Here is a 22,574-nt window from a genome sequence, read left to right on the forward strand (position 1 = left end):
TGGCACTAAGTGCCTCATTCAGTCTTTTCTTGAACACTCCCAGGGATGGTGACTCCACCACCTCCCTGGGCAGCCCATTCCAATGCCAATCACTCTCTCTGGCAAGAACTTCCTCCTAACATCCAGCCTAGACCTCCACTGGCACAACTTGAGACTGTGTCCCCTTGTTCTGCTACTGGTTGCCTTGGAGAAGAGACCAACTCCCATCTGGCTACAACCTCCCTTCAGGTAGTTGTAGACAGCAATGAGGTAACTCCTGAGCCTCCTCTTTTCCAGGGTGAATAACCCCAGCTCCCTCAGGCTCTCCTCCTATGGCTGTGTTCCAGGCCCCTCACCAGCTTTGTCACCCTTCTGTTGTTTGCTTTGTCTAAAATGAAACTAAAAATGTAGTTACCTTGGTCAACTGTTTTCAGAATGCTCTAAGGGCATCTTCCCAATGGTAAATGGAACAGTAATAGGAGTCCTAACTGTATACAGCAGTGTCATGAGTTAAGGTAGGTGTTACTGGTGAAGAGGAATTTCTTCTAAAAAGATTTCCTGTTGGCATTCAGAGTTCTCCATAATGGTTTTGACCAGGCTCCTTGAAAAGATCAATTTTCTCTCTTAATCAGTAGCAGAGTAGCCTTTCTGCATCTGCTCTGCAGTTCATTTTTTGTCCTTTGGCTGTGCTTTTCTGCACCTGGGGCATTGCTTGTAGGTTTTAATTCAAATAAACTTTATCCAGTCAGGTAATTTCCAACTATATAGTTAAGATAAAATGTTGCATCCCCACAATTATGACTTAACTCCTTACCCCCTAACAAAAGAAAATCCAATAACCTGAAGCCTTTATCACAGAATGCTCTTTATTCTTACTCCTCTGCACCCATGAAGAGCAGACTCTTGCTCTAATAGAGTGCCTCATGCACTGGCATAATCCCATTTCTGACTAAATAGGTAACAATCCCACACTTTTTGTTTTTGCAGTATTGCCTGCAAAGACTGCTTCAGCTGCCAGTGAGTTTAAGGAAATGGCAAACCTGTGTTCCTGAAGTCTTGGATGACACCACTGTAGTACTAGAATAACCTCAGTAACATGACAGCTGTTGGAGTTCCTGCCTTTTTCTCAATACAGTTAGAGCACATCAGTGTTGCTTCCGAAGCCAGCAGTGCTTAGCAACCTGCCTAGTGTAATGAATCCCATGTCATCTACTACTGACACTTAATAGTTTTCCTCTGGTTGTGTGTATGTATTGTATATAGTCAAGAGAGGGAAACAGAAAGACAGACCAGTCATTGACACAGTCTTAATGCTCAACAATTCCACCGTTGTTTAGAAATAAGCTTTTATTAAGTAGATGGAGTTAGGCACTCTTGAACTGAAGAACAAGTACAGAAGTAAGAGTTCCACGACCAGTGCTAATTATGTAACACTACTTAGTGGTTACTGATTGTTATGCAGTATTCAGAATGTGCACCCTAAATACATGATCTTCTTAGTCCCAGTCAGTGTTTATTTATTGGCTTGGTTCTAGCTTCTATCAGAATTCCATTGTAAGAGGACAGTTACCACGTTGTTGGCCAGCTGGAAAGTCTGCATTTGGCTTTAAAGCTTCAGGACAGTTCGAATGCTTAAAACGAGAAAGCAAAAAGAAGTTACCAGTAGGTCCATTTACTCCTGATTCTCACCTCTTCCTCTCACTGCTGAAAAGTGCTTGTAACTTCCATCTCTTGTAGGAGCAAAGTTCTGCCTGTGGCATTTACTAAGGCTTAGTAATGCCTGGTTGTTTCAGTTTCTTCCCCAGTAAGACAGACTCAGAATGGAAGCCAATAGTACCAATTAGTACTAGCCAACAGTACCAGTCAGAAACACTAACAGTAGTCAATCTTTTGACTGCTTGGAAGTTTTCTGTAACTTCCATTATTTTCTTCATAGGATATGTTCATGTAGCAATAAAGCACCAACATGTTAGGGAAGTCTGTAACTGGGAAGGTGGATCACTGCTGGATTTGCAGTATTTCCTCTTGTAAAAAGTACAACTGCAGTTACTGTTAACTGACTTAGCCAAAATAGGAGTACAGGAGATAAAGCCACTAATATACTTCAGAACGTTCTACACATCATTATGGATTGGGCTCAAAGACTGCTGTTCTCTTGAGAGAATACTGGTAACTATCCATCTGCAAATGAACCTAAGCATGGATAAACAGCTGCCTGCATCAGTGGAAGTACACAGGAAAAACTTCATTTTTTCACCAGAGAATTACTCTAATTTGTCTTCTTGCCTACCTGCTGATTCTTCCTCCTTCAAAACACGTTCTTAAGCAGTATCTGACCTAGCCTGCTACATAAGCTGGTTTCTACTTTTCAGAGGCACTAGGAAAAAAATCTTAAACTCTTCTACTGTCTTTACATACTTTTATGTGTTTCCTTACACACTGGGAAACATTTTGAACTTTAAAAAGCCTTTTTAGAGGCTTTTTTCTCTTGCCTGTGTTATGGCACCTGCCTAGAAGTGCAGAGAAAGGTTAACTATCTCCAAATGAACCTGTGGTGTATGTCAGCCTTTATCCTCCCCGTTTTAAACATGACAGTGGGCAGCAAAGCTGTATTTTGGCAGTGCCTTATTGAGAAGTATCTTATACAGAACTTCAGCATTATGAATATTACCTCTTTCCTGTATGCATCAGCTCAAAAGCCTCGTTAATTTTGTTAAAAGGCAGGGTGTGAGTCACAAATTCATCAACCTTGATCTTTTTGGACATGTAGTCAGTCACCAGTTTTGGAACGCTGTCTACACTCTTCCAGCCTGAAACACAGAAAAGCATGCACTTGGTTTTGCCTTTTCCACCCACCTCAGAGAACAGGAAAATAAATACAACCCCTACACAGGCACTTGTGTGATAAACAGGAAATGGAACTGAAAGCAGTGGCACATTTGTTTCCTCCTGTTTTGGGCAGGCTCGCAGTGAGCAGGGAATGCAGGATATATTATCCAAACACATAAATGCACTGACACGACATTTCACAGAGCATTTCAGCATTCAACAGAACAGAAGCCCCCACTTTTTTTGAAGACTGGAGTGACATTGGCTCTCCTCCAGTCTTCAGGCACCTCTCCTGTCTGCCACGATTTGGCAAAAATGAAGGACAGTGGCAGAGTGGTAACATCAGGCAGTTCTCTCAGCACCCTTGGGTGCATCCCATCAGGGATAGACTTGTGAATGTCCAATTTGCGCAACTGATCCCTAACCCAGGTTGCAATGACCAGTGGGGAGTGTTCCCTCCTCCAGGCTTCCTTTCCTTTATACAGGGTCTGGAGTTCAGCCTTAGGTGTAAAGACTGAAGCGAAGGCAGCACTCTGCAACCTCAGTTATCAAGGCTGCCTCCTTGTTCAGCAGTGGCCCCACACCTTCCCTATTCCTCTTTCTACTGTTCCATTTGAAGAAGCCTTTCTTGTTCTCTTTGACTTGTAAGTAGTACATTCCTTGTGCAAGCAAAAGCAAGGTGGTATGTTATTCCCAGCTTTCACCTGCAGTATTGTTCTCTCCATACCAAAAGAGAGTTACCTCCAAACGCAGTTCCTTTCCATGTCCGCCCAGTTACCAGCTGGAAAGGCCGTGTGGAAATCTCCTGACCGGCAGCAGCTACTCCAACTATGACGCTGACTCCCCAACCTTTGTGGCAGGCTTCCAAGGCAGCCCTCTTCACAGATGGACAGAACAAAGCAGAGCATTTATTGCTAATGTTTAGCTTGTCTAAACAGGCACAGGTTGCACTGCCTTTCCCCCAGTTACCATGTTAGTATGCAGGGAACAAAAAATACACAAACCCCTCTATATTTAACTCTCCTTTGGTTCAGACTCCTTATACTGTAAAAGATTCCTTTTATATCCCATCTGACATCTAAAGGAGTCACTCTCAACTCCCAGTGGGAGTTGAGGTAAACTATAATCAGAGACAGTCTATACTGTCTATGTTACTGACAGGCAGAAATGCTGTTGTTTCCTTTGCAAATCTAGCTTTACATTCAGTAATACTTCTGCCTTTCCAAAGGTTAAATTCCTTATTTGAGGAATTAGGGAAATACTGAGTGCTTCTTGAGATTTGACTGTTCCTTGTGCATTTTATGTGGGTTTTCTTAATTTCTCAACAGTTAGCTTAAGAATACTATTTCAAAGAACTCCTATCATGGGAAAAAGTTTGTAAGTGCCATTTTCAACCTAAGTAGTAGCATCTGCTTTCATTACATAATTAAGACTGGATGTAAGTTGGCCTTTTGAATCATAGCAATCATTACTACTTTAAAAATCTATTAGTGTGGTATGCTTTCTGTCACAAGAAAGCAGCTCCTTGTGCTATTTAGCTAAACAACTTAAGTGGCAGCTACATATCCCCTCCCTCCAAGTGCGCCTTCTATGCAAACACTCACCATGACTCCAACATTACCAATGCACTCAAATGAGTAGTCTACGCCACCATCGGTCATCTCAACCAGCACCTCCTGTATGGGCTTCTTGAAGTCTTCAGGGCTAATGCACTCAGTAGCTCCAAACTCTTTGGCTTTGGCAAACTTATCCTTCTTAATATCAATGCCAATGATCCGGGATGCTCCTGCTATTTTACAGCCCATAATAACAGCTAGCCCAACTCCTCCTAAACCAAAGACAGCACAAGTAGAGCCAGGTTCCACCTAGGAATAAGAAAACAGCCATGAGCAACACAGACAATACATCTTTTCATGAGTGGGAAACAGGTTAAGAAGTCTGCAGTGAAGGAAAAGTGGAAGAAAATATAAATGGTTACAAGAATTTATCCCCTGGATAAGGAAACTATATAGAAATTTAAGACAAAACCTCTTTGGGCAGTAAGTTTTTGATTTTGTTCAAAGACTTAACTCCCATAACCTGCCTGGATTCATGCATACTCATCTGCCAGCTCTTTATCACTCTGAGCTTCAAACTGTCAGAATGACTTGCAGCAAGATTAAGATGAACTGGAAAAGTAATTTACATATAACTGGTATCAAAAGGGATGCAGAATCATCTACCTGGATTTCCTCTAAAGGGGGATCAGGTTCTAACCTGATCTGGTCTTTATGAAGAAGTTATAAATTCTTAGCTTAACTTCATCAGCTGAAGAGGAAAAAGCAGCAGAAATCTGGTCAGCACAGTTAAAGTCCTAAATCTGTCTCTAAGTTATCTATGTACTTTGGCTCAGATAATTACAGAGAAAAAATTCAGAGGCAACCACACTGTTACCTTAGCAGTGTTAACAGCAGCCCCATAGCCAGTAGAGATTCCACAACCAAGCAGGCACACTTTATCGAGTGGTGCTGCAGCATCTATCTTGGCTACTGAGATATCAGCCACCACAGTATACTCCGAGAAGGTACTGGTTCCCATGAAGTGGAACACCTGCTTTCCTTTGCAGGTGAATCTGCTGGTACCATCAGGCATGAGTCCTTTCCCTTGAGTAATTCTTGAAGCAAAGATGAGAAAGGACAGTTAAGTGTCTAAGCACTAAATGCTCTCACCAGAGAGTATCCATTAAGTAGTGCAGTTGCATACTTGCACCATTTTCTTCAGTCACTCCAGTAAACCCAGGAGTTCACAAAAATTAGATGCTAAACTCCTAAAACTTCCATGTAATGGAGTAATTCCTCCATGGAAGCACTGAAAGAAATGGAGTTTACCTTTTACTGATGTCAGCTACCACACCCTTGTGTTTGCTTTTTTCAGCACACTTCCCTTGAACAACACCTATCAGTTATGCCACTGGGAGTTTTGTTTGGGTTTGGGACAATCGTTTTCAGAATGGGAGTTAGAAATTTAGCTAGGAAGCAGATGCCAAGGGAAAAAACAGATTTGTGTAATTTTGTACTGCTTGAGAGCTTTGGTGTTGACTCCCAAGAGCTAAATTTCCTCAAGTGTTTCCCTTGAGTAGTAATGGAGTTGGAGCATTTACGTTTTCAAAACTAGGGACACAAGCTAGCAGTTTACACCTGCATATATATGAAAACAGAAATAGACTTAAAGGCAAAGGAAGGAAGAATTAAAAGTAGTGTGCAACTAACTTCATAAACCATGTATTTTCCATGTCCTTAAATAATGCATCTCATGATTGATTCTTTAAAGACAACTCCTGTCAATTACATTTGATAACTAGAACAGGTATATGTTGAACAACTATACTATACTGTGTGTCAAAAGGAAAACCATACAGACCTTATCTTCTGGCACAGATTTGTTTTAGGATTCTTACAGAACTTGCACTCTTTGCACTGGGGGATGTATAGAGGGATAACAGTGTCCCCTAAGAGAAAATAAAAAGTATTCTGTGGCTAATTATCAACTCAAGAAAGACGTTAGGAAAAAAACTAACATTACTGAAGCAAATTTTCATGGCTTTTATGTGAACTTCTCTGGGTGTTAAAAACCTTTTATGGTGTAAAGTAGCATTGTTTACAGAGAGTGACAGATAAAATACTTTTCTCCTGTCTGAGCAGACCGCAAATTAGAAGTTCATCATTCCAGAGTAAATAAATGTCACTGTAAAACAAACCAAACCCAAAGCAACACCGAGCAACAGGATTAAGTATTTTTAAGCCCTTTAACCCAACAGGTAACAACTATCATTTGGAAAAAAACCCCAATGTAATTGTACTGACCCATTTTCAAGTGAGAAATTGGTATGCTGGGCTCTTTCAAGCATTAAACCAAGAGCACACTGAATAGATCAATGTTTTATCTCACACACATCCCAGAATAAGACGTTATTATTCGCTTCTGCAATACAGCACTTCAGTGGCCCAACTTAATGGTTAACCATGGAGTAAAATAACATTTTTGAGGCAAGCAGAAAAGTTGTATTCTTTTACCTGGCTTTACTTTTGTAACTCCTTCCCCAACACTCTCTACAATTCCTGCTCCTTCGTGACCCAAGATCACAGGGAAACATCCTTCAGGATCAGCGCCACTCAAAGTATAGGCATCAGTGTGACAGACAGCAGTGGCAACTATCTGTGAGGAAATATAAAATCCCAGGCATGCAGAAGAACAGAACTGTAGCACACATCTCAGTATTTCACTTTGGTCAGACATTTGAAACTGACAAGACAAATCTGCTAATCCCAACAGAGTTTGTTATATGGTCAACACACTTCCCACTCCCAACAAGGCACAGGGGTGCCAAGGAGAAGCACATTTCACTACTTTGAAAAAGTAAAGTCATGATAACATCTTCTCTGATTTCCATCAACTACATTCTGATGCTGAGATGAGTATGTGACATGTGGTTTCCTGAAGCTAGAAAGCAGTCCTCTCAGCTATCTCAAAGTAGGCTGGCATCTCAGATTTGAAATACGTCAGTCCAAGGTAAAATGTTCAGAGACACCACACAGAATTCTCTTTACTGAATAAATGAAGCCTTTAGCATCATGCAGAGGCCCTTTCCAAGGAGATAAATTTCATCTTAATGTACACTTTCAGGCAGATACAGGTTGCTGGAAAGTCCTGATCAAATTGTATGTGGAAAATCCACGAGACCAGTAACTTGTGGCCTGATTGAAGTAAAATCTGGCTTGTTACACAGCTGCAACAAGACTAAAGTATTCCTAGGTCAGATGTTACAGACTAAGGTCCCTCAAAACAACTGGAATGGATCCTCGAGACTAGTTATGATAGACAAACTGAAGTGAAACTAGTAGAAATCAGTGTTTTTCATAAATAGATGATCTAAATACCAGTTTTCTTCATTGTAAAGCCAGCTGAGATACTAATGAACTAATGCTGTCAATGGAAGACTACTTGTGAACAAACTATTCAGCTTTAACATTTAGTGTCCCAAAAGACAATGCATACAGTTAGCAACTGATTTAATTACCTTGATACGAACTTCATGAGCTTTTGGTGGAGCAACCTCCACCTCTTCAAGAGAGAGGGGTTTACCTGCCTCCCAGGCAACGGCAGCCTTGCATTTAATAACCTAAAAGACAACAACAACAAAAGAGGGTATCTGTTGTATGGTTCATTAAAAATAAATCTTCAGCCAAATGAGAAAATGGGAGAAACACTGCTGGCTTTTGGAAAGAATCCCAGATCTGAAATTCAGAATTTCAACACAGAGGTTTAATTGCCCTACATTTGCTTTTGGGAAGCTAAATAAAAGTGAGTAAACAGAGAGCTAGAATTTGGCTGTTATAAAAAAAACATTAAAGCCAGGAGTGCTTAGGAGATACTCAATTGCTGCAGTGAAATGAGCAACAGGAGCAGTAAGACTGAAAAACAGAGATGGACGCTCATTTGAAATGTGTTCCTTGAATGCAGAGTATTAGAAGTTAACAGACAGCAAACTGGAGCTCATGTCATGGTCTGAGACCCACATCAAGAGTGAATTTCTTGTTCCTTATCAGGATGGCTTCCAAGTATGATTTTGGCAAGGAGATGAGTGTTCTTGCACAAAGCCCTCCAGTGATGCGTAGGGACCAGAGAGGTTTTGCTACATGGCTACTGTCTGTTAGTTATTGTGCACTGACACTGGCAGAGCCTGCACATATTACTGGTGCTAAGTCTTCATTCACTGCTCTCAGCAGCATGACAAATTCTGCTCTGGAACCACACCTATACATTCCAGAAAGTTTTTCAAGGCAAGTGGTGAGAGCAGGATCTGTGGAACTCTAAACCCAATTATAAACATGTACATCTGCAGAACTGACTGAGGAAATCAGCAGACATTACAGCCACACAATCTAGAGCACTTCCGGTGCTGCAAGGGCAATCATCTGGAGTAGCCTTCAATTTCAGTTTTATGAAGCATAGCTCCAGGTCTGTCCTTCAGGATAAATGGACAGGGCATCATGAATTTTGTTTTCTGACAGACACAACATCTTTCAGCAAATCTGATATGCAATACTTGCCTGAAGGGCATGCAGATGAGCTGTGAAGTCAAATTCAAAACCCAAACCACATAAAAACTGCCAAGGAATGTTGTCACACGCTAGATTGCTATGGAAGACATCCTTCTGCAATCTGCTCAAGAAGAGCAATCATGTATTTTGGTTTATATTCAGTTACACCATGAAACTTGCACTGATTTTTTTTTTTCCATGCAAACAAAATCTAAGCCACTGCTATGACAGTTGGAAATAGGAAGCATTTCATAATGTACACTATAAATTCATACAAAAAAAAAGAGGGGATTTTTTTGCATTCAAACTAGCTGTGGTATTCCTGTGGAATCACTGCAATGGGATTAATGCCAATTCCAAAGGGTAGACAAAGTCATCCAGCCTTTCTGAAATTTCACTGCCTGTAAGAAGTAACAGCACCAAGACCACTTAGAATAGAATCATAGAATCAGTCAGAGTTTAAAGAGATCACAAGGATCATCCAGTTCCAACCCGCCTGCCGAGGGCAGGGACACGCTACCTGAGAGCCTCATCCAGCCTGGCCTTAAAACACTTCCAGGGATGGGGCCTCAATCAGCTCCCTGGGCAACCCATTCCAAGGTCTCATCACTCTCATCAATAGAATCAACCAGGTTGGAAGAGACATCCAAGATCATCCAGTCCAACCTATCACCTAGCCCTAGCCAGTCAACTAGACCATGGCACTAAGTGCCTCATTCAGTCTTTTCTTCAACACTTCCAGGGATGGTGCCTCCACCACTTCCCTGGGCAGCCCATTCCAATGCCAATCACTCTCTCTGCCAACAACTTCCTCCTAATATCCAGTCTATACCTCCCCTGGCACAACTTGAGACTGTATCCCCTTGTTCTGTTGCTGGTTGCCTGGGAGAAGAGACTGATCCCCACCTGGCTACATCCTCCCTTCAAGTAGCTGTAGACAGCAATGAGGACATGGCCAGAACCAGCTAACACCATCTCTTTATCTGTAATAGCAGAATTGCAAATGTTTACCTTGACTTAAACTTGCTAAAATAAATACTGCTGACCCTAAAAGTCCTGAAGCTTTCTAACAGGTAACAGGCATCCAATCCTACAGCCAGCAAGGTCCTAGATTAGGCTGAAACATCTGTAACGCAGAACCTCTTACCCTGTTTTTTATTACCAGTCTAAACATGATAAAAATGCACTAACTGTAACATATTAACTGACTGGAGTGGCAGTGCAGGCATTCAGTCATAATTTCTAAACATACCAAAGATTTTGCAAGAAACTCTAAATTCGAGGCACAAAGTGCAAGTGGAGCCATCCTTTGATAAATCATTTACTGGTTTTCAGTCTACCCCTCATCCTCACATCATGCAGTCCCTTGTTCTTATATAGGAGACTGCACAGTCCTGAAACTTGGAACTTCCACAAGCTTAATTCAGCACAGGATTAAGGAGGGGAGAAAACTCCCCTTATGAGCTACATTCTCATCTTCCTAAAACTAACTTTACAGATCTGGAAACATACGTTGAAAATAGTGACTTCTGATTCTGAAGCTCTTAAAGAAGCCAGCTTTTGAAACTGCAGTGAGCTCATAGAGCAAAGGCCCTTGGACCACTCAGTGGGTATCAGAAAAGCCCCTTCTGACCTTTCCATATTCAAAGCCTTTGACTCTGTTGCTTCACTGATGCTCCTGAAGCTAACAAATGGGGAAAAAACCCTCACGTTCTCCAGTTCTTAACTTTCTCTATTAACAGATTATTATCACAAGAACACAACTGTGGTGCTGCCTTTTCATAGAATCATAGAATCAACCAGGTTGGAAGACACCTCCAAGATCATCCAGTCCAACCTAGCACCCAACCATATCCAATCAACTAGACCATGGCACTAAGTGCCTCATCCAGTCTTTTCTTGAAGACCCCCAGGGATGGTGCCTCCACCACCTCCCTGGGCAGCCCATTCCAATGCCAATCACTCTCTCTGTGAAGAACTTCCTCCTAACATTCAGCCTATACCTACCCTGGCACAACTTGAGACTGTGTCCCCTTGTTCTATTGCTGGTTGCCTGGGAGAAGAGGCCACCCCCCACCTGGCTACAATGCCCCTTCAGGTAGTTGTAGACAGTAATAAGATCACCCCTGAGCCTCCTCTTCTCCAGGCTAAACACCCCCAGCTCCCTCAACCTCTCCTCATAGGATTTGTGCTCCAGGCCCCTCACCAGCTTTGTTGCCCTTCTCTGGACATGTTCCAGCACCTCAACATCTCTCTTGAATTGAGGGGCCCAGAACTGGACACAGCACTCAAGGTGTGGCCTGAGCAGTGCTGAGTACAGGGGCAGAATAACCTCCCTTGTCCTACTGGCCACACTGTTCCTGATGCAGGCCAGGATGCCATTGGCTCTCTTGGCCACCTGGGCACACTGCTGGCTCATCTTCAGCCTACTATCTATCAGAACCCCCAGGTCCCTTTCTTCCTGGCTGCTCTCCAGCCACTCAGTCCCCAGCCTGTAGCGCTGCTTGGGGTTGTTGTGGCCAAAGTGCAGAACCCTGCACTTGGCCTTGTTAAATCTCATCCCATTGGCCTCTGCCCACCCATCCAGCCTGTCCAGGTCCCTCTGCACGGCTCTCCTACCTTCCAACAGATCAACACCTGCTCCTAGCTTGGTGTCATCTGCAAACTTACTGATGCTGGACTCAATCCCCTCGTCCAGATTATCAATAAAGATATTACTACACTTGATCAGCCACCGCACTCAAGATGAAATTAAGCAGCAACAGCAGCTGCCCTACCTGCTCCAAAACTGCTGCTGGCCTGGACCAGCCTTCACCATCTAGTCTGCTTGGACCCAGGGCCACTGAACAAATGCCCTGCAACTAAAGCAGTATTACGTAGCTTCGGATTATCTTGATGTTTCGAAAGCAACGCAGCTAACTTGCCAGACAATGGATCTGAGCGCAACCAGGGTCCAGCTGCATTGAAGGCTGGCCAAAACGCCGGCGGGTCACGCTTGCTGCAGAGGCATCTTCCCAAACATGCAGATTCTTTCTCCTTGCGCCCAAGGCACAGGAAGAAAAGGCACAAGGTGAACTGTTCTTAACCACTACTGTCTACCTACCCATCCCTGCTGACAGCTCCTTACTATCCTGCGGTAACGCAACGTGCACTGAGGAGCCATCAGCTTCCCGGCCCTACGGACACCTGTTTCCCTCTCCTTCACGCTTGTGGAGTCGCATCTGCCCAAGCCCGTAAGGAACCACGCCAACTCCAAGCCTCCTGCTGCTCCTTCTTCCACTACCGCCACTAACGAGCCTAAGCACCCAAATGGATCCCTCAGATCCAGAGAACGTGCGCGGACAAGAGGGCACTGTAAGACGCGGCGTGGAGCAGGGCGCGCACTTTCCTCCCTGCTGCTACAGATACCTGCAGCAGGGCCCTCACCCCCGCCAGCAGGGCCGCGGACTCCAGCCGCACGCCTTAGGCGCGCAGAGCAGGAGGAAGGGGACTGCAGACCAACATCTGCACCTTCCTTCCCCTGACGGCCGCCAGCTCCCACGGCGGCAGCAAACCAGCAAGGGCCCACAACGCCCGGCTGCGGAACGCCTCCCACCACCTCCTGGCCACCCGGCCGGAGGGACAGCAGGGATCGCCTGCCTCAGCACCTCCCGCCGCCACATCCCCCCGACCCCTCGGCGCGGCCCGCGGAACGGCCAGGCGCGCCGCGCAGCCTCACCCCGCTCGCCATGGCGCAGCTGCAGCGGCCCGCCCGCGCCTGCGCGCTGCGCCCCCACACCGCGCGGGGCGGAGCTGCCCGGGGAGGGGAGGCGGCGGCGGCCGGGCGGGGCTGACGGCTGGAGGGGCTCCCTGAGGGGGCTGCCGCTGGCCTTCCGTCGCTCCCCGCCGGGATGGCAGCTGCGGGGCTGCTCCGAGCGGCTGTCTCTGGCCTTCCCCCTTTCCCCGCTGGGACGGCAGAGTAGGAGTGCCTGCAAGCGAAGGGAAGTGCTTTTCGTCCTGCAGACGCCGGTACGGGTGAAGCTCTGGGGTAAGCTGTGAGCAGGTGCCAGCGGTGAGTGCTTGAATGTAGCGGTCTCGTTGTGGGGCATTGCTCTCGCATCATCACAAAAGGTAGGAGTGTGCCCAGGTGGCCAAGAGAGCCAGTGACATCCTGGCCTGCATCAGGAATGGTGTGGCCAGTAGGAGCAGGGAGGTCCTTCTGCCCCTGTACTCTGCACTGCTTAGACCACACCTTGACTACTGTGTTCAGTTCTGGGCCCCCCAGTTTAGGAGGGACATTGAGATGCTTGAGCGTGTCCAGAGAAGGGCGACGAGGCTGGGGAGAGGCCTTGAGCACAGCCCTACGAGGAGAGGCTGAGGGAGCTGGGATTGGTTAGCCTGGAGAAGAGGAGGCTCAGGGGAGACCTTATTGCTGTCTACAACTACCTGAGGGGTGGTTGTGGCCAGGGGGAGGTTGCTCTCTTCTCTCAGGTGGCCAGCACCAGAACAAGAGGACACAGCCTCAAGCTGTGCCAGGGGAAATTTAGGCTGGAGGTGAGGAGAAAGTTCTTCCCTGAGAGAGTCATTGGACACTGGAATGGGCTGCCCGGGGAGGTGGTGGAGTCGCCGTCCCTGGGGCTGTTCAAGGCAGGACTGGACGTGGCACTTGGTGCCATGGTCTGGCCTTGAGCTCTGTGCTAAAGGGTTGGACTTGATGATCTGTGAGGTCTCTTCCAACCCTGATGATACTGTGATACTGTGACTTCCAACCCCCCTGCTGGAACATGATCCCTTACAGTGAATCACACAGGAACACAGCTGGGTGGGTTTTGAATGTCTCCAGAGGTGGAGACTCAAAAGTCGCCCTTTTGAATTCTGACTTGTTCCCTGCATTTTCCCGTGAAGGACAAGAGGTTGCCACTATCATAGCATTCAAAATAAGACATTCCCGTCACAGCCCAAATCAGCTCCTCAGTGCCAGGGAAACTGATGGAGCAGGTTATCTTGGGGGTGATAAGAGCACACCTGAGGGATGGCAAAGGGCTCAGGTCCAGCCAGCATGGGTTTAGGAAGGGCAGATCCTGCCTTTCTAACCTGATCTCCTTCTATGATCAGGTGACCCGCTTGGTGGCTGTGGGGAGGCCTGTGGATGTGGTCTATCTGGACTTCAGCAAGGCCTTTGACACTGTCCCCCACAGCAAACTGCTGGCTAAGCTGTCAGCCCATGGCTTGGATGGCAACACTCTGTGCTGGGTTAGGAACTGGCTGGAGGGCCGGACCCAGAGAGTGGTGGTGAATGGTGCCACATCCAGCTGGCAGCTGTCACTAGTGGTGTCCCTCAGGGATCAGTGCTGGGCCCCATTCTCTTTAACATCTTCATAGATGATCTGGATGAGGGCATCGAGTCAGTCATCAAGTTTGCAGATGACACCAAGCTGGGGGCAGATGTGACTGGGTTGGAGGGCAGAAGGGCTCTGCAGCAGGACCTTGACCGCCTGCACAGATGGGCAGAGTCCAAGGGGATGGCTTCAATAGCTCCAAGTGCTGGTGCTGCACTTTGGCCACAACAACCCCATGGAGAGATACAGGCTGAGGTCAGAGTGGCTGGAGAGCAGCCAGACAGAGAGGGATCTGGGGGTGCTGATTGATACCCACCTGAACATGAGCCAGCAGTGTGCCCAGGTGGCCAAGAGAGCCAGTGGCATCCTGGCCTGCATCAGGAATGGTGTGGTCAGCAGGAGCAGGGAGGTCCTTCTGCCCCTGTACTCTGCACTGGTTAGACCACACCTTGAGTGCTGTGTTCAGTTCTGGGCCCCCCAGTTTAGGAGAGATATTGAGATGCTTGAGCGTGTCCAGAGAAGGGCAACGAGGCTGGGGAGAGGCCTTGAGCACAGCCCTACGAGGAGAGGCTGAGGGAGCTGGGATTGGTTAGCCTGGAGAAGAGGAGGCTCAGGGGTGACCTTATTGCTGTCTACAACTACCTGAGGGGAGGTTGTGGCCAGGAAGAGGTTGTTCTCTTCTCTCAGGTGGCCAGCGCCAGGATGAGAGGACACAGCCTCAGGCTGCGCCAGGGGAAATTTAGGCTGGAGGTGAGGAGAAAGTTCTTCCCTGAGAGAGTCATTGGACACTGGAATGGGCTGCCCGGGGAGGTGGTGGAGTCGCCGTCCGTGGGGCTGTTGAAGGCAGGATTGGACGTGGCACTTGGTGCCATGGTCTAGCCTTGAGCTCTGTGGTAAAGGGTTGGACTTGATGATCTGTGAGGTCTCTTCCAATCCTAATAATACTGTGATACTGTGATAGATGCAGTCTTTGATTTTATGTGTAAAATTACTTTTCTTCGAGACATCCATGTGAAGCTCTTCTCCATCAAACCTGCAAACCCAACACTGATAGGAAGACAACATAGATTTCAGAATTGCTGACTGTCCTGCTTGCAGTTAGGAAGTGCAAAGGGCACCTGGCAACCCTGGAAAATCTTTGAAGTGCATATGAGTATGGGAGGAGGTTGTTGGCTCTGAGCTCCCATTGCTGTGCAGCTTTGCAAAAACCATCTGAAGAGTGCTTTTTTTTTTTTAAATCTCCAATGAGTAGAGGGAAAACAAAATCAAACTTGTATGTCAGTGGGCATTGAATGAAAAACTTTTTAATGGGAGATTAAAAGGATAACCCATATCTGTATCCAACAACTTTGATGCCCTGACATGCAGTATATGGTCAAATATCAGACAAGTTTTAGTAACTGATTTGTTACATCAGATGTTTGTATAAGTAGGCAGAGGCTTTAAGGTCCTTGTCTTCATCGTGGTAGTCATTGTTCTGGCTCCCTATGTCTGTTATGTTCATAAAACCATTGCAAAAATGGAAGAAAATCCGCTAGAAATCACTTTGTGGATTAGAATCTGAAATGCTTTTATGAGGACTAAGTACAGCTCTTATCTTTTCTGCTGCTTTCCATAGTTCAAACACTTAGATAATTTTTGATTAAAAGACAAAGGCAAATATTAATTCTTTTATTAATGCCTCAGCAGGATTTACCTGAGGATAACCTCATGGAGCAAACACATTGTATTCCTGCCAAGTAACGCTGGAGAATGGCAGCAATGGCTGCCATTTCCCTGCTGAACTTTGGTCTCAGCATTCACCCAGATGAGATGGGGCCAGAGACTTGTGTAAGGCAAGTGAAGGTGAGAAGCAGCAGCAGTGGAGGAGGCAAAAGCAGTTGCTTGCCGCTGAGGCAAGAAGTGTGCTGGGGGGGCATGGGGTATGAGAAAGAGCTCCTCATGTCCCATGGGACCTCTGTCGATTGAGTGCACTACGTGGGACAAATTTGACTGAAACCCTTTACTGATTAAAGCATTTTCTCAGGAGAAGTGTTCCTCTGTGGCCCAGGCAGGCGTAGGAGCACTGACAGCGACACCAGTGACACCGAGTTCCTCATCCTTGTCTCATTGCACCCACAAAACAATGTGCTGGGCTTCCAGAGCCAAGCCAGGAGAGTGCCTGCTGCACTGATGCCTGAACTCAGCCTCCCGTGGCTGCATCTGTCAGAAGAGCAGGACGGTGCGAATGCTGAAAAGTGGAAAGGAGAGCAGTGGGGTTAGAGGTGCTGTGGCTGGGAGTGTTCAGGAGCAGGCAGTAGGGCAGGCAGGTGTGCCTCAGGACAGGCATGTCCTGATTCAGCTGCATGGGTCTCACAGCAGTGGGGCAGACTCAAAATCCTGCTGTGTGGAGCACCGCAGCAGCTGAGGTGCCTTGTCCCTTCCCAAAGCTCATGTGCTGCTGCTGCTCTAAGAGACATTCTTCCTTCCTTTGATTTTTATGCTGTTCTTGCTGAAGATGTCCCTTGCTCCTTGACTCTTGTTGTCTGTTCTGTGTTTTCAGACAGTGCCCTGCCATGTGGTGTCTAAGGGTCTGTGGTGGCGTTGGTGCAGTGCTATGACTGTGCTCGGCTGAACTGAACCGTGAGCAGAGGCATTCCCTGTGCTGAGTGTGGGCTCTTCCCTCTGGGTTATGGCAGATCCTCCTGACGCAAGGCTTTTGTTCCAATTTTCTGCAGAGGCTTGGATGAGAAGGCATATTGCATGGACTGTCTTCTAGAATGTTTGGGCTGTTTGCATTTTAGGTGGAAGTGGTCTTTACTGTACCTCCTCCCTGCTAGTCAGGGTCTCACCTTTTTCCTGCACGTAACAACTCCAGTCCCTCCTCCAGTTTAGCAAAGGGCAGCGTGTGAGTGTTTAGCACATCTAATCTGAATTTCTTATCCAAATAGCTAGACACCAACTTAGGGACAGCATCTCTCATTTTCCAACCTAGAAAGAGGAGAGAACACCTGCAGTGAATACCAGGGGAAATGGTAAGTTAGTGTTTGTAAAAGTCAGGACTGATGACCAGTTCTGGTGTCTGGTTCTTGTGAGACATATTCCTCTCCTTGGAATGAGAGTGGGTTACCATAAACAGACAGTTGTGTGTGCTGAACTGTATGAAGCAGGAAGATGTTTATTAGTGTGCTTCATGCCTGCACAATGGAAATGTGGTGCTCTTATTGGCTACGTTTGTCTTGAAAACCCTGTCAAAGACACTTCCTGGGACACTGACAAACAGAGAATACTCTTGGTGACCCAGAGCTCAGTGAGTAATGACTATGGGAAAAGTATCTTTTGTGCTAGAGCCAAGGACATTGCTCAGATGGGAAATCTCATGTTCAAGGGGATAGTTACTGATGTGTTCCACTGACATTTGGGAATGAGAGTCTGGTGAGGTAAAAGCTGAGATGTCAGATATGTTTCCCTACATTTCATACCTCCTAGCATAGTCCCCTTCCACGCACGCCCTGTCAGCAGAAGCATAGGATCGATTGTAAGCATTGAGCCAGCAGGTGGATCTCCAGCCATTACGCACACGCCGGTGCTGGGATTGCAGGAGGTCATGGCAGCAGCCTGATGGGACAGACAGGTGTCTTAGAGAAGGTGCTGTTGAGTTTGTGAGGAAAACATTCTTCCTGTGCAGCTGTCTGCCCCTCCCTGGTGATCTGCAGACTCAGACTCCCTTGTGCAGGAGACAAGGAGAGTGCAGTGCCTGTTTTGCATCTTGTATGTTGCTTGCTTACAAAGGCAAGAGCCTGCCTTTCTTAGCAAGGATGTGGCCAGCAGTGCAGGCAGCAGGCAAGGAGCAGCCCACCAGGTGAATACTGCCCTAATGGGAGCCTGCAAGCGTGCTGGGAGGGAGGACACGTGTTGAAATGTCACCTACCAAGGTATCCAATTTCCCAGCAGCCTCAAAGGTGTAGTCTGCACCATATGTGGTCATCTCAATGAGCACCTCGTGGATGGGCTTGTTGAAGTCTTGAGGGTTGATGCAGTCAGTGGCTCCCAGCTCCCTGGCCTTGGCAAACTTGTCCTTGTTGACATCAATGGCAATGATGCGGGAAGCTCCAGCTGCCTTGCAGCCCATGACAACAGAGAGGCCAACTCCTCCGAGGCCAAAGACAGCACAGCTGGAGCCTGGTTTTACCTGCACAAGAAGGGGCCCTGTGAGTGTCCAGCGTGAGGAGGAGGTTGTCGAGGGTTGCACAGGGCTGGTGCAGTTGTGAGTGTGGCTGCAGGGTGCTTTTGCTGGCCATGTTTGAATACCAACCTTGGCAGCGTTGATGACAGCTCCATATCCTGTGGGAAAGCCACAAGCCAGCAAGCAGACTTTGTCCAGAGGTGCAGCAGCATCAATCTTGGCAACAGCATATTGTGGGACCACAGTGTATTCTGCAAAGGTGCTGACCCACATGAAGTGGTGGATCTGCTGCCCTTTGGAAGTGAATCGTGTGGTCTTGTCAGGCAGCACGCACTGTGATTCAAACATACTGTTGGGAGGCAGAAGGATTGATATTTCATGAAGTAAAGGCCCTGTGAGGGTGTCACAATTGCTGAGGGACAGCTGACCCAATTTAGGTGTAGGGGAAGGCAAGGTAAACTCACTGGCACTTCAGGCAGAAGTTGGTTTCAGGATTCAGGCAGAAGCTGCATTTTCCACATTGAGGAACACAAAGGAGAATGACTTTGTCACCTGGAGCAATGTACATCCTGTGTTAGTGATCTGTCCCGGGGCATACCTTGAAAAGCTGCTGGCGGGCTGAATCCTGGGTGTGTGTTTGCATGCAATTCTTACCTGGTGTCACTGAGGTCACTCCTTCTCCAATGCTTTCCACAATTCCTGCTCCTTCATGTCCTGGGATAACTGGGAAATCTGCATTGGGAAAAAGACCTTGCCGAAGATTTTCATCTGTGCGACAGATGCCAGTTGCCACCATCTGTTTGGAGAGGAAAGAGCAGGTGATCTCTGGCCTCTGCTGAACTCACTTTGTGGAAGTTATTTTCCCATGGCTGTCATGATCCCCAGCAGCATTGGTGCTGCCACCCCATGCTGCCATTCTGTGCCCAGGCCTGCCTTTCTGCTTCCACTCAAACAGAATGCTTCTAGTGCCTTTCCTCTGCACTGTGCCGTAGGGGCTGGGGATTAGCTTGTGGAATGTCTGTGGGTCCCAGCTTTCTGGGAAAGTGTGGCAGTTTTTTGTTTAAGAGCACGACAGATTGAGATTATCCTACTTCACTTCTGTTTAAGCAAAAAGAGGGCACTAAAGTAATAACACTCTTGCTGGATTGGGGAAAAATACAGAAAGGTTGTTTTTAAAAGTGTACAGGAAAAGACACAGCATACATGAATCCTTAACACCTAATACAGATACAGGAAACATGAGAATTCCCCCAAAATCTTTCCCCCAACCCAACCTAAACCACCAAAAGCAGGCAGAATTCACTGTGGCCCCAAGCTTTGTAGTCCACGGCGTACAGGGTCCTCCTACAGACTTACCCAGTTACCCAGATAAGGTTCCCTCTAGACAGCTGAAGGGCAGGAAGAAAAGAGAATGAATTGACCTTGCTGCTTGCTTTTAAAGTATCTGCAGGATTACGATAATGATGATATCTGGGGGTGACAAATTTGTCCCCTGGGATGGATCTTGATCTCTGTAGTTTTCTTGAGAAATCTGGGATAACCTGGAACTCCTCCTACCACAACAGAAAGGAAAATCCCAGGTGCTCGTGCCTGAAAGAGCCTGGCATAGCTTAGCAGGGAGAGCAAGTAGTTGTGGCATACTTAGGTGTGCCACAGAGTTTGGTAATCATGACAGGCTGTCCTTTTCTGATGACCAGAACAGGGCCCTACCCAGAGTTATGGGATGTTTGGGATGAGTAGTTCAAGGGTAGTGCATGGCTGCTGGTGTGTAGCAGTAACATCCTGTGTTTAGAGCCCTGCTGTGCTATCCACAGGCTGGAATCTTTTGTCTAAGAGCAATCCCAGATTTTGAGTGTAAAGGATGATTTGATTTTCTTGTTGTCCAGGATGTAGTGTTGTTGCTGAAGGGTGCTGTTGTCTAGAACATCCCACTGACTTACCTTTGACACAGTGAAATCAGCAGCTAAACAATGTGTTAGATCAAGAAATATCATAAGCTGTGAACATTTAGTATAGAGGTTTTTATTCATATGTTGAGATAGATAAAGAGGGTTAAAAATACTTTACTGGTGCTGAGAAACTGCTACTAATAGGCATTGGTAACACATAACCCTGCCAAGTACACTCAAGGTATAACCACTAGAAGAGGGATCCAAAAAATAGCAGAAGAAGTTTTTACCTTGATACGGACTTCACCTGCCTTTGGGGGTGCAACCTCCACCTCCTCCAGAGAGAGTGGTTTGCCCACGGCCCAAGCAACAGCAGCTTTGCATTTGATAACCTGGAAGCCAGAGAGGGGATTACACTGCATGGAATGTTTGCCTCTGGGATGTGCTCAGGGACAGTCGGTTACCTAAAAGAGAACTCAGTAGAGCTCAGCTGTTTACCAAGTAGGTGACATTCAGAAACCACTTGCCTGCTTGAAGGTCTGAAGAAAAACCCATGGTGCTTGCTCACACAAAGACTGTGAGATATGTTCTAGGAGATTTTGGGGGGTTCATAATGTCATCACATGTTAACAGAGAGATTATGCTCTGATGTGGAATGTGGAGCCTAGCTAGTGGAAGAGTCCATTAAGAGGTTTATTGTTGATCTTGTAAGACACTGTCCAGAGGTACCTAAGGTGGGTTAAGGAATGCTTCCCCTGTGACTGGCTACTGGATAATTTGTGCCAAATTTTTCTCCAAAGGAACAATTTGTGTGTGCCATTTCCCAAACCATGATTCAGTCTGCCCAAAGCTGTTTTGACATCAGCAAAACTGTGCTTGCAGCTTGAAATAGGAAAAGGAACAAGGCAAGGTCAAGACTGAACACAGGAGATGAGTGGCTGTAAGAGTCCACCTGTGAATTCCTTGCCCAAGCAGGAGCACAGAGCAGAGCTGAGCAGAAGGGTGCTCTGCAGAGAAGCAGGCTTTGGTGTTTCCATTCCTGAGCTGAGAGGCAGAGCAGGAGAGGAATGCAGTGCCAAACACAGGTCTTGGGAGATGTGGTGGTCTGAAAGCAGGAGCTGATGTAATTGAAAGGGATTAGATGAGCTGGGCAGTGAGGTGAAAGAGGGTGCACAACAGAGGTGTGCATGTGAGCCATTTTGAGAGCACTGATCCAGGAGCAAGGTACCTTGGAAAGGAGTATGGAAAATGCATTGGTCCTTACTTTTCCAGAAGTAGCCATGTGGTCTCAGAGGAGCTTCTGCCTTCAATGAAGCAAGCTGGAGCGAGGCTGCTATTCCTCTGGCTGAAGACCCAAGTTGCTAAAACAGCCCAGCTGTGGATGTGGAGCACTGCTGGGAACCCTCTCTGCTCAGCTGAAGTGGATGGCCAGGAGGAGTGTGGAGGGAGTCCTGCTATGGGACTGTCACCAGAGAGCTTGGAGCTGTGGTTAATAACTGTGTTGAGAGTAGGGAGGGGCAGGCCAAGGTTCACGAGGGAGGTTATCATTGGTGGTTCTGCATGTAGACCATGCCGTGTCGACCCTGCATGAAAAGCAGAGAGAGCTCAGAAAGATCTTTCTGTGTTGCTTGCTTGTAGCATGTGTGGAAGGAGAAGAGTGGCATCTCAGTGCCCTACCATGTGGTGCCTTACGGCCTCTGTTGGCTTTGGGGCAGTGGAACTTCTTCGGAACTGAACCATGAGCAGTAGGGCTCCCTGTGCCAAGCTGGGCTTGTCCTTCTGGGTTATGACAGATCCTCTGTACACATTGGTCTTGTCCCTGCTCAATCGAAAGGCCTGGATTAATCTGGGGATAGAATCTCTCCTCTTATAACTCAGAAAGAGGAGTAAGCTCTTGCAGTGAGTTATAGGGAAATGCTGTTTTGGTAAGACTGTGTTGCAGTGTTGCAGCACTGCTGTGTTGCAGTTTGGCTGCAGACACGTGGCACTGGGGTAATGGAGTATTATGACATAAGTCGTCCTGTGAATTTTGCAGTTCAAATTCTCAGGTATTTGCTTTCACTGAAAATCAAATCAAGCACTAAAAGCTGATCTTTTATGTGCTGATTCTACTACGCTGCTCTTAAAGTGACTGTGCAGGGGAAATTTTTAAGACCCAAGCAAGGGATCGGCTGTGCTGGAAGTTCCTTGCTTATACGTCAGAGCGTTTTCTCCTAGTACCTGCGAATGTCTTTGCAAGTCTTTACAGCATAACTCCGTGGTCATCAGTGAAACCAGTGATGTTTCAGGAATGGGGCTGAATTTAAGGTGCTCT

General features: G+C 46.7%; 2 protein-coding genes and 1 long non-coding RNA gene across 4 annotated transcripts in view; 1 reads left to right on the plus strand and 2 right to left on the minus strand.

The window, feature by feature from the left end:
- Positions 1-1,308: 1,308 nt before the first annotated feature.
- Positions 1,309-12,686, minus strand: LOC135177969 (alcohol dehydrogenase class-3). The gene is made up of 9 exons (XM_064148374.1): positions 12,607-12,686; positions 7,865-7,966; positions 6,861-7,002; positions 6,208-6,295; positions 5,242-5,461; positions 4,413-4,673; positions 3,550-3,685; positions 2,651-2,789; positions 1,309-1,610 (listed from the first exon to the last, which is right to left on the minus strand). Exons 1-9 carry the CDS (start codon positions 12,616-12,618, stop codon positions 1,586-1,588), a joined length of 1,125 nt encoding a protein of 374 aa, XP_064004444.1. The 5' UTR covers positions 12,619-12,686; the 3' UTR covers positions 1,309-1,585.
- A 6-nt stretch (positions 12,687-12,692) lies between these two features.
- LOC135177972 (uncharacterized) overlaps positions 12,693-22,574 on the plus strand; it is a 40,826-nt gene continuing 30,944 nt past the window's right edge. The window contains exon 1 of one of the 2 annotated variants that reach the window (XR_010303285.1): positions 12,693-12,915. This is a non-coding gene — a long non-coding RNA (uncharacterized LOC135177972). The remainder of the gene's footprint in view (positions 12,916-22,574) is intronic. The other variant, XR_010303286.1, reaches the window with a different exon arrangement.
- On the minus strand, positions 16,394-21,542 carry LOC135178410 (alcohol dehydrogenase 1-like). The gene is made up of 9 exons (XM_064149365.1): positions 21,525-21,542; positions 20,551-20,652; positions 19,026-19,167; positions 18,836-18,923; positions 18,501-18,720; positions 18,117-18,377; positions 17,668-17,803; positions 17,038-17,176; positions 16,394-16,436 (listed from the first exon to the last, which is right to left on the minus strand). The coding sequence occupies exons 1-9, from the start codon at positions 21,540-21,542 to the stop codon at positions 16,412-16,414; spliced, it is 1,131 nt and encodes a 376-aa protein (XP_064005435.1). The 3' UTR covers positions 16,394-16,411.

Source organism: Pogoniulus pusillus, chromosome 9, assembly GCF_015220805.1.
Source record: "Pogoniulus pusillus isolate bPogPus1 chromosome 9, bPogPus1.pri, whole genome shotgun sequence".
Taxonomy (NCBI): Eukaryota; Metazoa; Chordata; class Aves; order Piciformes; family Lybiidae; genus Pogoniulus; species Pogoniulus pusillus.